The 15,394-nt window shown below is 41.8% G+C and overlaps 1 protein-coding gene across 5 annotated transcripts in view; it reads right to left on the bottom strand.

The window, feature by feature from the left end:
* The window catches only part of WDR81 (WD repeat domain 81), a 62,185-nt gene extending 47,049 nt beyond the window's left edge, over positions 1–15,136 (bottom strand). The window contains exons 1-5 of one of the 5 annotated variants that reach the window (XR_015052424.1): positions 14,816–15,136; positions 13,188–13,347; positions 7,700–10,822; positions 1,811–1,951; positions 1,535–1,669 (exon numbers count right to left, since the gene is read on the bottom strand). Coding sequence is in view for 4 of the 5 variants with exons in the window: in XM_085859691.1 (XP_085715817.1) it covers positions 1,535–1,669; positions 1,811–1,951; positions 7,700–10,696 (3,273 nt within the window). In the remaining variant the exon portion in view is untranslated. The remainder of the gene's footprint in view (positions 1–1,534; positions 1,670–1,810; positions 1,952–7,699; positions 10,823–13,187; positions 13,348–14,815) is intronic. The other 4 variants (XM_085859691.1, XM_085859688.1, XM_085859689.1 and 1 more) reach the window with 4 other exon arrangements.
* Between the last annotated feature and the right edge of the window lie 258 nt (positions 15,137–15,394).

Below are 15,394 nucleotides of genomic sequence, written 5' to 3'. Positions count from 1 at the left end.
GCATATGCTTACAAGTATGGTGATCAGATTGATAAGAGGTTAAAGGGAATAAAGAAATATGTAATAAAGAAATCAATAACTTTTAGAAATTATTATAATTGGTTGATGAATAAGAAAGAAAAATATAGGAAAATGAATACAATAAGAAGTTGTAAACATAACATATATAGAGTGAAGAAGAAAATAAAAAGGCATTAGGAGCCTTTGATGATAAGAGATTTATTTTAGATAATGGAATACATTGTGTTCCATATGGATATTGTATGATAGAGTGTATAAAATATTGTGTTTTAACGATGGGAAGATGGGTGAGGGTTTTTTAAGGGCTACCGCAGCGTTTTTTCACAATATATAAATGGTCAAACCAAGTATTAATCAAACTAAAGAGTGGAGAAAATCTCAGTCTTGGCATATAAATGGAAAACATAATGAATGTGAAAAATATCAAACAAGTCTTGTTGAAAAAATAACTAAAACAAAGGTAAATAAAACAAATAAGCGAATCAATTTAAAAACTAGTAAGTTAGAGGATGTAAAGAAAAAAATAAATATCCTTGAATGGACTGAAAACTTCGATGGTTATCAATTGAACAATGAAAAAACCATTAACTATAATCTCAAAATGATATGTGGCTCAGGAGGTGGTCAAACAAGAGCATTTGGAGAAGTTTATCATTTCGTAATGGCACAAAAGGGGTATCTTAAAAAATATAAATATTCAAATGTTTTATTTTTAAATATTTTAGATGGGGATTATTGTGCAAAGAAAATTAAACTATTGAAGGAATTTGAGAATGAACAAATCTTTATAGGTTCAATGAGTGAGCTAAACAATATGCATTGGTTATTTGAAAAAGAGTGTCCCTCGGCTTACATGTTTCAGATATTTCTTTAGAATCACCTTTAACAAATCACATTACGACTTGAACAAATCTTAATTTTATTGCATTGGTTATTTGAAAAAAGTGTGCCGAGGTTAAAAGGGGAGACATAAATATACCTTGGGATAAAAAGGGGGTTTACATTTTAGGGGAAAAAAAAAATGAATCGCTGAAAATCCCCCATTCATTTACATGGGGAAAAGTGAGCCAGAATCAGTATATTCACCCTACTATCATTGAAATTCAGCATTGATCGTTTTTAAGACCAATCATTTTCTGTACCCGTGTATTAACCGCACCCCAACTTTTACCTTTTTTTGCAGATAAAAAAAGTGTGGTTTACACACCGCAAAATAAGGTAACATTAATTTGCAAACAAATTGTTCCTCGATCATCAACTAACGTTTCCAGATCGACAGACAGACCAAGTCAACCGAATGCTCAACAGCGCTTTTCTCTTCGCATGCACTGAGTAATGAAGAAAAGGAGTAGCAAATGGAGGGCTTGGTCAAGATGCAAACTATTTTGCATTCAAGCATTGCCTTGGGCTTCGAGAAACCTCCAGGTCATGTGATGCCAAACTGGACCATTAACCCTCCCTTTCCCATACAATATGAAAATCAAATGACCGTAACCTCTACCAATCATCTCACCTCACAGGAAACCTCACTTCCACTGCTCTTATTGCTTTCCTGCCCGACACTGGTGGAATCTGAAGCTCTTGGCACAACAGCATCATCCACACCAAAGATGGTCCCTGTAAAACCGATGGTATCCACCAGCATATCCTGCTCAAAAACAAAAAAAAAACAAATCAAACAAATATGCTGCGCAATAAGTTACATTTAAGAGGAGTCTGACACTTCAATATTTCAATACATCAAGAAACAAAATAAATAATGGATTGTTGGGTAGTTGTAAACACCAACCTGATGACCGAAGGACATGCCTGCTGAAAAGTCATCCAATTCCCCTTCCGGCTCAACAACTGCACCACTTGCAACGGTATCCTCAGCAGTTTCAGGGGGGTTTGAACCCGTTTCTCCAATAGATTGGACATGCAACAAAAGCTGAAAACAAACATGGAATCGGAAGATGTTGCTACATCCCACTTTCAAAATGTTGCTCGTTCTCAAAAGTCTCAAAAGAACAACTCAAACAAACTGATCATTGCATCAGAAACGTAATGACATAATGACATTGCATTAAGGGATACAACAAATTATCAAAATATGAGTTTCGTGCAAGTTCACAAAGTGTCGCAAGATAATCGAGGACCAGACGAAGGCTATTTGGCCCATTGTTGCTAAGGTGTTGCATCCCAATTCCAAATTCCCATCCACAAAAGTACGAGCAAAGTATACAGGTAATTCCAAGTCAATAATTTGCCAGCACACCAGCAAACAATGATCTGCATTTCCACATCAGATATGGTGGGGCATTCAAGGCCTAAAACTCAAATGCAGGTAAGACAGCCTGCCTGATGAAGCCACTGCACCAAAATGGAAGTTTTGCTTCAACCCGATTATGTGGGAATTAAAACCAAGACGAGAGAACTCAAGGGTGGGGGTGCTACCAACCGAACTATCCTCCAGCCTCATTACATGCATCAACTAAAAGAGAACAATGTATTGATAACAAAACAAAGTCCTTTGTTTACCATGCAGTACAGAAACTATTATATCTCCACCAATGTGTCAGTGTGTCTCCTCTGTAACACCAAAACCATAAAACCTAGCAGCCTGAAACTTTGCATGCACACCAAGAAAACTCCAAGGAAGTGCAAGAGTGAAAATAGGATGTTTGGGTAAATGAAAACACCCCTTTTGAAGATAATTAACGGCCTTACTTAATTATATCCTTTATTAGACACATCCTCGGTCACCACTCCCTATGGGGTCTTCAGGCATATCCGAGGTAACCTTGCCGGGGTCTGAAGCCGCCATGTTTTTTAGCCTGCTCAACCATGCCTTGACTTGGAACAGGCCGCAACGATTTCTTAACGATTGGAAAAAAAAAAAAAAAAAAACTTTCCTCACTCCAATGAGGATCGAGTGCATCTCATGAATCGCTGCATGCATCGCTTTTGTAAGTACGAAAGTTTTCAAATTAGGAGCTTGGAGCAATATCATGCATTACATGACAATTTTCCACTATCTACTCTAATGTTCGAATTAAAGTATATTATCAAAATATTATTTTGGTTTTGAGGATCGGATATCATCTGGACTAAAGTGTCGAAATCCAATGTGCAATCTGATAATTTAAAGAAATAATGATTTTATAACTAAGCCGATATAGTTACTTACTTTAAGCAAACAAGCTGCTGTTCCTTCTCCATACATGCACAAGAAAATGTGAAATTTCCAAAGCATTAAACTTATCTTTTTCTCCTGTTTGGAGAATTATATTGAGTAAACAAAAAATTTAGGAACAGAACAAAATTAACGAGCTTCTTTAAATGCATATTTAATGCATTCACTGCGAGACCTCGCACCCTGTCCCCTATCCGTAGCATCTGCCAGATCTGTGTCTATATTTTCGGAGGTTTCGCGAGGTGCTCCATAGGGAATTAAAGCAAATCTAGTAAAAAAACGGATGATGAAAACAAAAAAAAAAAACAAACTTAAAACGTTTGTGCAGACCCCGAACCCATGTACCAAATGGCACATGCACAGATGAGCAGGCAACAGCTTAAGTCACATGCTGAGCACCCATTGTCGATTGCAGAACCACACCGCATCATTCAGAGCAAATCATTCACTCACTGCTGACACCTTTCCCACGCAATGTCATTCAGAGCGCATCGCTAGTCACCCCGAGCGAGCGGTCCCGTGCTCCGTCACCCCGAGCGAGCGGTCCCGTGCGAGTTGTGGTGAAATAACTCCCGATTTCCAAGCCATATTAACGTACAAGTAAAGGTGCCCGTCTTCGACGGGCGTCACTGGCAACATATGGTAAAAGACAGATAGCATGAATGTATTTTAAACAATATATTACATCATTTTTATCCGTTGATTTATCATTCAGGTTTTCCCCTTCGACTGTCCCGCAGTAGCTCCACTTCAATGACATTACCACGTAGTTTAGTGACTACACAACGTGTACCATTCGTGAGTTCCGGAGGATCCATAGAGCGCATTAAAATTACAGGGCACCCTACTTTAAAGTGATCCAAAAGGCCGGATCAGTTTCGTCTACATATTCATATCTTGTAGATTTTAGCTGGCCGGATCAGTTTCGTCTACATATTCATATCTTGTAGATTTTAGCTGATTCTGAAACTGTTCGCAGCATGTCGATCGGATGGTTCTGTGATTTTCTACGGTAGTAAACAGAAGTACGACTTAAGCCTGTACACCACTATGCGGAGACCCAAGGACCTAATATTTCACAACAAACTAAAAACTCACAAAATTTGAAGATATTTTAAATAAACAATTTATTATAATATCAATTAAATATCATTTTTATCCATCGATAATATGAATTGTTCTGTCCAGCTATAGTTGTTCTCCTGGGATCTGCGCATCCATCCACGATCTATGTTCTAATGAAGTGCAGTCGGAATAATAAAAACAGCACCGTGCGGGAGTGTAGGTAATATCTCCAAAGCTCTCGGAAAGCCTTAAAATGCATCACGATCGGTTTGATTGTGAACAGATATATGGACGGACGGACATCGAGAGCGGTTTTATTAAGTCATCATGAAGGTACCGCTTGATATTACGCATTGAAATAGAGATATGAATACTCAAGTGAGTTTATTATATGTCTATGATTGATAGCTTATTGACAGCTCAATAATATGAGCAATAGATAGTGAACAAATAGTGAACAATGAACAGAGTCTGTAAAATGATGTCCAATATGACATACACAACTGCCAGTAGGAAAAAGGGTGAATGAAGTTTTGCCTTGTGCATATTGAAGAATTTTGAATTCAATTCTAGTAGGTAATAGGGAATGGGAAATGGTAATACCATGCAACCTCCTGATGGTCAAGCAGTGAACAACACAGGACTGATTTCAATTGAAAGTTTCATGCAAATATATTATATGAGGATGTTCAATATCACTGTTAGGATCAAGGCTTGGGCATGGACTTGGGGGGGGGGGGATGCTTGCAACAGAATTTTCAGAGGAGTGACTTGAAGAGTCTTCATATTCCTTGTTATTATTGGCATCTGCCATCACGATCGAACTCTTACTTGTGAGACGGTTGAAGAAGTACTTTTACGGAGCGGTAGACTCAAGGCTCACTGAAGCACTGAAGGCTCGAAGGCTATTTCTGTCGGTTCAAATTTCAAGGATCAAGCGGCCATTGTTGTTCAATTCAAGTTGGGTTGCCCGATTTTTATGTGCACGTGCTCAATCCCGCACCCACCCGGAAAAGACCCAAGTACACTGTCAGTACTCACCTCCACACTAAAACGATGATCATGATTTTGGGTTTAACCGTAACTGACCGGGCGATACTTTGTTGGCAGTTGGTCCGGCTGGGCAGCGGGTATTGGTCGATGAAAATTTCAAAACGGCAACCATGTATAAAAAAAGCAAAGAAATACTTTGTACTTAGTCACAAAGTCATGGTTTTGTGAAGAAACTACAGCACATGGAAAGTGCAAATTCGTCAGGTATGAACTCAACTGTTTTGTCCCCAAATGGAGCGTGATTCTATGAGCCGAACTAATCTTAGTGGTCCTCTAAAAAATGAGAAACATTTTTATTTCTTTTTTGTGCAATAATTCCTCCCATTTTGCAAATGGAGAACATGAACTGTTTAACTACCATAATCATCAAAACGAATTTTGAGGGGCCTCTTAAGGAAGACAATAATATCATCACTATAAATGTCAAAGCTTGTTTCATTTCATGCAGTAACAAAAATCTGATGGTGGAACAAAAAAAGGGGCGTGCCGAAATATTAATATAGATTTTCTAAATTACCAAGCCAAATTTTTTTTTTTCCACCCCTCACACACAGCTGTTTATAAAAATTAATGTTTGTAAACATATCCCTGAAATGTCAATATAAATGCAATGTTGTTTTTTTTTGGTGAAAGCAACTCAAGGTTTCTGGGTTGTATACATTAAGTACTGCAGTTGGAAATCACACCGACTCCAATCTGCCAATTCCTGATAAATTGCCAATATCGATCAAGCATGTGTGCGTGCGTCGTTCAGAAAGCATAACATATTCTCCTTGCTTCCCTACCACCCCCACCCCCCCCTCAGGATCATGCAAATAAAGAGCTCCGTCACCCTCGACACCACAACCGTCTCTTTCCCCTTTATCCTCTGTATTTAGTTTTTATAATCCTTACTCATTGTGCTTTCTTACTTTGAATGAGGTTGCAAAGCTCCCAGAGAGCAACCGTCTCTGTGGTGCTGCAGGCACATCGCCAGTGGTCCCAGGTATCCTCACTGAAAGACCACAGAACCAAAGGAAACTGGCCACTCCGACCGGATTCCCCAGGAGATAGAGTAAAGATGAAATGTTAAATAGTTCACTGTATTTTACGAGTTGAGGGCCAGTTGTGATTACCTAATGTATAGTAATGTCAAGTTCAAGGTGACAGTGCAGACAGAACGGGTCCTGAGTCGGGTTGAGTTCATGTTTATAAGTTTTTAGTGCGGGGTGGTAACTTGAAGTTGAGATATTGTTACTCTGGGAGAGCGTGGGAGGGTTTGCTCAGATGGATGGATCACATGATGTGGTTCAGAGTATTTTCTTTTTGTGCTTCTTATTGCAATGGAATGATGGTGATGTGATTATGAATTCTGAAATGTTGTGCTTAAAGGTGGAGGTGGCAAAGCAGGTTGCTGGTGAGATATTTTTTGCATCTGAGAAGGGATGGGTGTTTGGACAGCTGCAGGAACATTACAAACGCAAGCATGTGATATCTAGTAAGGGTGGGCCTGTGCGGCAGATGACGTCAGGGCCACGTCTACAAAAAGCCAGCGTAGAAGAGCTGAGAAGTGCCGGTTTTCAGAGTTCCAGAAGATGGCTGATCGAGAGAGAATTCCAGAGCAGGCACAGAATGCCAGCAGAGTGTGCTAGTGCAGAGTGAGGGTAAGAAGAGTGTGCCAATGCAGAGTGAGGATAAGAAAAGCGCACTAGTGAACAGCGTGGAGTGCCAGCCACAGCAAGTTACTCGACTGCAAGTCTAATCAGTGCACCCAAGTTGAGTCTGCTGGTGCCTCAAGGAAAGCACATATTTTCTCTATCTCTCCACTTCTTGCTTTTCCTGCATGAGTATAATTTTATGGTGTAATTAAAACCTTCGATCAATATTATTATTAAATCAGTGTTACTGTGGTTTGAGCCACGGATTTGCTCTCTGGATTAATTAAACTATTAAAACAAAGGCTCACCGAGCGTCAGCGCACAGACCCAGTTATTCACCTTCACCGCACCTTGACTTGCCGTTCAGGAAGAAAGCTCCACTCGGGCATCATGGGAGTTTACCTCCAGCAGTCCTGGGTCACCCGTTAGGGAGGCCCGGCACCATTGCAAATAAAACATATAAATAAATATATGCGGCAAAAAAAGAAGCCAATGAACGCCAAGTTACAGCAGGAAAGCCAAATCCAGCTAATTAAACACCAACTGCAATACACGAGATGCCCATTAATTCTTGACCATCAAACACGAGGTGTGACTGTTGCATATTGGTGGTGATGGTGGTCATGGTGTAATCTCGTGATCCTATAAAACTTGCATAACAAATGTGTAATGAAATCAACAAATAGTATTGAAATTGGTAAAAAACCGAAACAATACTTCCTCAAAAGTTGCAAGAGCTCTATCTTACCCGGCTTCGAACTGCAGTCCCCACTTCCTCCTCTTCCGAACGTTGCTCCTTTTCAAAACCGGCCACTACATGGATAATGTGGCTAAAAACGTGTTGCAAAAACTGAGACAAGCCGAGGCAAGACATGAGCTTCTCCACAAACTGGTCTTCATAGAAGCACAGCTGGTCGTGTCCGGCACAACAGTTCTCATATGCAGCCACAACAAACCTTTGTAGGTACTTGCTGGTGTTTATAGGCCCGAGCGCCTTGGAGACTGGCTCAAATAAATGCTGGATGGTCAAGACAGAAACAGAGTTGTCGGACATGAGGAAGACAAAGAATGGCAGAAAGATCTCAATACCTTCAGAACACAAGATTTCAAGGATCTCAGGCAGGTCTCCTTTTAAGCCTTCAACAAACTCTTTCAAGGCATCCGTTTCATTCTGCACCTGAGCAAGCTGAAAGTTAGCAGCGAATTTGTAAAGAGCTGGGAAGTATGAAGGAAATGGAATGATATCCAAGTGGGAACTTAGGATCTGTGCTGGTGTCGGAGGAGGCAAACCGTGAATCACAACGTCATACTTGAATACACAAATCCCATCAGTTAGAAGTTCTGGATCCTCATCTGCTTGCAGTAGCATCTCCACAACATACCGAAGAGGAAGAGCAATTTCGTGTCTGCAAGACCGCATCAGCTTCCTCACTGCCTTGTACCTCTCCATTAGTGTTGCCTCTGGTCTCATTGTTCGCAACTTTGCAGCAAAACAAAGTTCTGCAACAAGAACTCCAAAGGCTTGCATGTCTCTATGGACAAAGTCAGATTGCAAAATATCTGGTACTTTCATCCCTGTTTTTAATGTTTTTGGTTCACAAAGTCCAACACTAACTGTAAATCTGCACAGAGCTTCAAACTCATCCAGGACCTGAAGAGGGTTGAATTCTTCTGGCAGGGAGAACTTTACAGTGGACGAAGCTTCACTTTCACCCGTTTCCCCCTTCGGCTTCTTTCCTCCCACGATGCCCGAGAGCATGGAAGTACTGTTCTGCAAAGAGGGCGTTCTGATTTTCCCATTGTCGAGATCATCGAGAGCCTCGGTCGCCTGCTCAAAGCTGCCGTCATCCTCAGCGACGGCACATGCTTTTTCAACAATGATGTCAAGCTCTTCAGAAACAGTCTCTGGATGATCGACATTGAATGGCTGTTGGGTATCAACAACGACATCTTTGGATGCATTACAAGCATAGTTTTGTAAATGAGACACAAATGGAGGTTCCAGCATAAATATACTTGGGTTGCAATGTCTGCGAGGGTGAGGCACATCAAAAAGTTGCACAACTCCATAACTCGAGAGATTTGTGTGATTGTCCACAAGGTGCAAGCAAACATTTTTTGCCCTGATGGATTCCTTTCCGGAAAGTTTGTAGCCAAAGGTGAGGTCAATCCAGGTGTGTAGGTTCTCAGATACCTCAATGCTTTCCAAGATACGTCTGTGCTTTTCCACAAAGTCCTCGTAGGAAGTGCACCAACTCGGAATCTGTAGGTCAGACATGTCGGGATGGACAGAGCGAAAAATTTCAGGGTCACAGAAAAACTCGGGAATGCATTCATCTGGTGTCCAACTCTGCAATCGTCCAATGCTGGAAGGATATTCGTTTGGTTCCCACTTCGACCGGACGTGCATGCACAGCACTTCTTTCCGTGTCTGTCTTGCTTTGTACACATAGTAAGTAATGTCGGAGAGAACGTCAGAGATATGATGAGACACGTGCAAATTTTCCAAGGAGCTGTTGGTCGAAGCTTCTTTGTTCATCGTATACGTGAAGTCAAGCTGGTCGTCACCCTTGTTCAAGCGATATTTTGATTTTGAAAGATCTCTGAACTTCCCATAGGGAACAGTGAAATCAATGACCCAAGGCAAGACTGGATGGTAATTCGGATCACCCATTCTTCTCCCGGCTAACCTATTAAGTTCCATGAGGTAATCGAAGTTGCTGCACTTTCCATGAACCCATTCCGTAACAAGATACACCAAATCTTTCCTTTCACGCACTGGATTATCATCACCAGCATCAACAATTTCTTTTTGCAACCTTTCCTTACAACCATCGGACATTGCAGAACAGTCAACATTCCTTGGCTTTGGTACCGTCGAGTTCTTTTCGTAATCTGCGAATCTTGGGGAAACTTTAATGCACAGTCTTTCATCGATAAAAATGTCACGCAGCGTTAAGGAACCGCAAGCCAATCGAGAATGATGAATCTTCGACATTGCTTGCAAAACCTGATAAAGAACAAATAGAATCTTGGCATGATTGTTTGCAAGCTTTGCAGGGCTGAATGTGATGACATCATGCAAGCTGTAACTGGGAAATGGCTGGAGAATATAAAGTGCATCCTCGGACTCGAACAAAGCCAATGCTTCCACCACATTGAGCTGCAAAGTTTTACTTTCAGAAACATTTGTCCGTTTTGCTTCTGTACATCCATGTGTACCACCACTTGGGATCTGAAGGAAGGGAAGCTCATAGAGCTTTTGCAGAGCTTCTTTGACCACGTTTGTAGCCAGAGTGCACTTTTTATGCTCAGCAATTGGTCGGTGAGCCAATGGGTAGTGCTTCGGAGCATCCTTCCACCGATTTCTGTAGTTCTCTGTGCATATTGAGTGTATGAAATGGAGGAAAGACCTCTCCACTTGGTTTGACTCGGTCTCCAACGGATTGGCGAATAAACAATCGCCAACAATGTCATACTCAAGATGGCTCTTGAGGACGACCTGGATGCAGATTCTGGTCCAACCCGTTGGGAGTCTGGTGACGGAGCGCTGCAAGAGGGTTCCAATTTCACTCGGCCAGAGACCTTCGGGTTTTGGGCAAGTCAGAGGGGGGTTCCATCCTTCCTCGAGTTCACGAAGCCATTTTTCCGGAACGTAGGCTAGAACGTTGTTTCCATGCCAGGCAGCAAGCTGTGAAACAGCGATGCCAAAGTCCCTCTGCACACAGGATGCCTGTAAAGCCATGGTCCTTTCTCCAATGGCATCTCTACCGTCACATCCGCACGAACATCGCCATCAGGAGCCACCTCAGCATAGCCCTTGGGTCACCGGGATCAAAACACCCACAAGGTGTGGAGCAGTTTTCAATCGCTGAAATGACAAAAACGTTGCAAATTATAATCTCATTCAATCAATTTGTAATCCACTTGCTGACAACTGAAGACATCTTGTTCAAGAATCAAAAAAACGATTTATTTTAGCACGAGTTATCAGCAAGCTATGCAGTTATCCACGGCCGGCAGTCAAATGGCTTGTCCAATGAAGTGCAGCTTCGGCCCAGCTGCAGAAACAATCGCACACTTTGTAAGCCTCCTATATAATAGGGGAAGGCTCATTGCTGTTGGCCGCTTTGTTTCTACAATTCGTGCCCCCACCCCCAGTTTTTAATGGTACCCCAGAGTTTTTTACACCCCCAGGAATACCAAAACCACCATTTAGAATTTATTTTTTTCTTCTTCCTGCACTCAATTAATGAAATTTCTCAGCTCTATGTCGGAGCCGGCTGGGACTTTCGGAATTAAATTTTGCATCAATAATGTGAATAGAAAGTATGCGGAGTTCTCAATTTTTTGACCTTGATCTAATTTTTAGGGTCATGACCTATTGTATACATTTTTCACCAAAACTCGACAGGTTTTCTGATCGGAACGAAATTGCCCTCCTTAAATAGCCGAAAACAAGGCACAGTTAGGCTTATTTTACATTATACCCTTCTGGTTTAAAGGTCAAGGTCAAATGACGGTCTGGAAAAAACAAATAAATAAATAAAAACACAACACTTTTTTTTTTGTCATTGCTAAATTTTGCCATTGTGGAATCTCAAAGATCATTTGGCATTCCAATGTTTTTGCATCAAAATCGTGTTTCCTGCACTGAAGTTGCACATCTGCTATTCGATTTGTGTCCTTGACCTACTTTTTTAAGATCATGAACAAAACTTGAATAATTTCCCTCTGATTTTCATGATGTCGAGTTTTATGGACATATTGTAGACACGGACACATTTTCTTCATTTACAGTCCATCCCTAAATATTTAGGGTCAAGGTTATTTGGCGGTCCAAAAACAACATGGCCATCAGTGGATCATGGGCCAAGGGTAAGTCACGGGCGATCACCAAGGGTAAGTCGGGGGAGGCCAACCTTTAGTGATCACAGATATGTTGTTTAACTGTGATTTTAACTGAGGGTTTTTTGTGTTTTTTTTAAACCCTGTGCTCGCAAAGCGAAAAGCAGGGTATGCGATCTGTAGCGTACGTACGTATGGCGTACGTCATGTCTGCATTTTGTTAAGAGTGTACATCGAAAACTGTTCAGCGGAGGAAATTGAAACTTTACCACATGTTACATGACCATGTGATATAGCGTTCACTCCTTTGAGGTCAACGTTGGCCAGTTTCCTAAAATCCTCAATTTTCATCCAATTAACGATTTGAAATTTGAACAGGATTTTCATATCAGTTCACTGGATACAACCACTAATCATTTTCGAGGTCAACATATTCCAAAAGGTCAACACAGGCCAAATTTCTGAAATCCTCAATTTTCATCCAACGACTTGAAATTTAAACAGGATTTTCTTTAAAATGACCATCATGTGTCACGTGGTCTGGCAGTCATATTGTGGATCGAAGGGAAAAATCTCTGAAAATCTTCGGCGGAGAAACCGCTTCACCAACCAGTGCAAAATATAACTAATTGATCAACTACCCATGGGAAATATGGTTTGACAAAGATAACATCATCGGTCACATGGTCTGGTAGCCATATTGGATCAAAGGGGGGAAATAAAAATTAACAAAATTTTTTTTTCAAACTATAAAAACAAAAAGGATGGCTCACACAAAGTCCTTCCCAAGACTGTGCAAGTTATGTATTCTATGAATACCATCATTTTTTATTTTTTAAACAGACATAAGATCAGTGTCATCCTGATCGAGGGTCTCGCTCGACGAATTTGTTCACTGCTCCTCATATACCATTAGTGCCATGGAAAATGTCGCAATAGTTAAAAAACATGATCGTGGAAACCAAGGACCAATGGGAGGGAGGGTGGATTAGTTTCCTCGGCTTTAAGGAAATATAGAGGACAAAGGAAATATATAATAACGACAAAGCAACACGATACACATTCACACAAATAATTTGTGTCATCCGTGCCCCCTTCCCCCCCCCCCCCAAGACCACCGTCAAAGATAAAAAAACACTCTAATACATTAATTGGGGTCATCCTGGTCCTATGTAGCAAGTCTGGATGTAATCGGCACAAAACTGTAAGAGTAGCGCGACAAACACCGGTCTGTGTATTATAGGAAGGATCATAATTATCATTAAAATATAATAAAGTGGGAAAATAATCATGAAGAAAGATGCATTCTCATCCTCTTTTTGTCTGTAACCTAAAACAAGATTCGATGATGCATTTATTCTCATAAGATCCCAGGTTTGAGGTTATACTTGCTTATCCGAAGAAACGTGACCATCCGCTCAAACGACAAAGTACTGCCGAACCGCTTCTGCTGCGAAGGTCCTCCGGTGGAAAGTAAAAATGAAGCCAAGGAAGAAAAAATAAATAAATAACCGTGAAGGCTTGGACTTGGAGAGGGTGGATTGGGAGCTGGGGGGGGGTGAATAAATAATCTTAAACAAATTATCACCAAACTAAATAATCAAGAGAACTCATCATACATGGGAAATCAAAACAAATACAGTGACAGAATGATCACAATACTTTCATCTGCTGGTACTGGAGGCTGGCCGAATAGCCGAGCCGAGAGGAACACAAACTTGCCTCCGAGCCGTCTCACCTTGTTCAACATCTCGACCCAACTATAAACTCCCATTCTGGCGTTTCACACACAGCGTGATAAATCTCTGACGGAAAACTGGTCGTCCGGTCTGCTTGCACGAGTTGGTAGACCAAGCCTGGAGTAGGCTTCGGGTTTAGAGTGGCTGGCTTGGGATCCTGGGGTCCTGAGTTCGATCCCCGTCGGCCACTGAATCGATTTGGTCTCGACTCTCGTGTCCGTGCGCAACCACATCTCGGACATGTGTGGACCGATTTCATTCGTACTTGGAAATCAACTGGGTGGGGTCGACTCAGTCCGTCATCCTTCTGAGGTCGGCAAAATGAGCACCAGTGTACTGGTAATCGGGGCACTGCATCAGCGGCATAGCCACGTCTCTAACCAATGATGCAATCAGCAGCCAAAAAAGGCTGCACACGAAAGTGTGTGTTGTGTTGTGTTGTGTTGTTGGTAGACTTGATATCCCACAGTGTTCTTTGCAAAGAGTAGGCGAGTTATCTCTGGCACCCTGAACAAATTACAAATTCCTGCCGAAACAGTGGGAAGCAAGTGGCCCGGTCTTCTCAGACATCCCGATTCGTGGTTGCCCTCCTCACTGGAGAATATAAAAGTTCGTTCTTTGAAATCATACTTTCCATGAATCGTTACAATTGATCAATCGTTACGTTGAAAGTGTTCGACATCAAGACGGTTGATAACAGCAACAACTGGAAGGGCACCCAGTGGAGCACAAACCTCCACCACGTCTTGCCTGGTCCAGTAGATGAGTTGAACATATGAAGTTGATAATTTTTTGAAACATCGTGTGCTCTATCTCGTTTTTGGCCTTGTATCTCCAATGGTGAAGCACAAATTTAAAAAATAAAATAAATAATTCTGGTGGTCCAATCCGGATCTTCACCAAAATCGAATCATTTCGTCCTTGTCACACACCCAACCCGCCCACCAAGTTTCATCCGAATCCGTCCACAACCTTTTGAGATATCCTCCACACAAACGATAAAAACACGTCACCACCTTCGGTGGTGGTGATGGTGGTGATGGTGGTGGTGGTGGTGGTGGTGGTGGTGGTGATGGTGGTGGTGGTGGTGGTGGTGGTGGTGGTGGTGGTGGTGATTAATGAATGACGTCCGTTCAGCGTTCGAAGGCCAATTCGGTCCGTTTTGTGTGTTTAAATATTAATAAAAACATCTCGAAAATTAAATAAATCACAAACAAGTTACAATCACAAACGGAGATCTCGTTTATCCCTCGGAGAAGGGTCTCCAAGTTTGGTACCTGCGGAATTGCAGCACAGAGGCCGCAAATGGAGTTTCGAGATTTGTCAGAACTTGGTGTCTCAGCACAAGGACGAGGACAAGGATAAGGAAATCTTCCCCGTAAACAGCACGTCCTTGTGTCACCGAGCAGTCCTGGCGGAGGGCGACATCCGAACCTGCACAGCGAGACGACCACCGGAGTTAGCAAACACCAAGGGCGGAACAAAACCGGCGCAAACACACGTGGGGAAACACATAAAATCCACGGCAAATCAGGGCCGATTCGAATTTGATCGACAAGGAGAAAACTACAGGGAAATGACTGAATATCAGGGTATGTTGTTGTTGTTGTTGTTGTTTAAATGTTAAAAACCGGAAGTGATGCGTCTCTCTTCCTGTGGCCAGTCCAGCGATTCGTTCAAAGCATAAAAACCGTTCTCAACTTTAAAATATAAATAAATAAATAACCTCGTGCCGTGGGTTTACACCTCGTCCTGAGGACACAGACTGCAGCAACCGTGCGAAACCACGTGCCGCCAATGTTTATTTATTCAGGCGTCACGTTCATCTCCTCCCTTTCTTGAGACGTTTTCTTTGT

Source organism: Eptatretus burgeri, chromosome 16 (assembly GCF_056783735.1).
Source record: "Eptatretus burgeri isolate ZD-2024b chromosome 16, Ebu_testis_v1, whole genome shotgun sequence".
Classification (NCBI taxonomy): Eukaryota; Metazoa; Chordata; class Myxini; order Myxiniformes; family Myxinidae; genus Eptatretus; species Eptatretus burgeri.
Note: the sequence above shows the minus strand (reverse complement) of the source record. Positions and strands in the feature narration are given on the sequence as shown.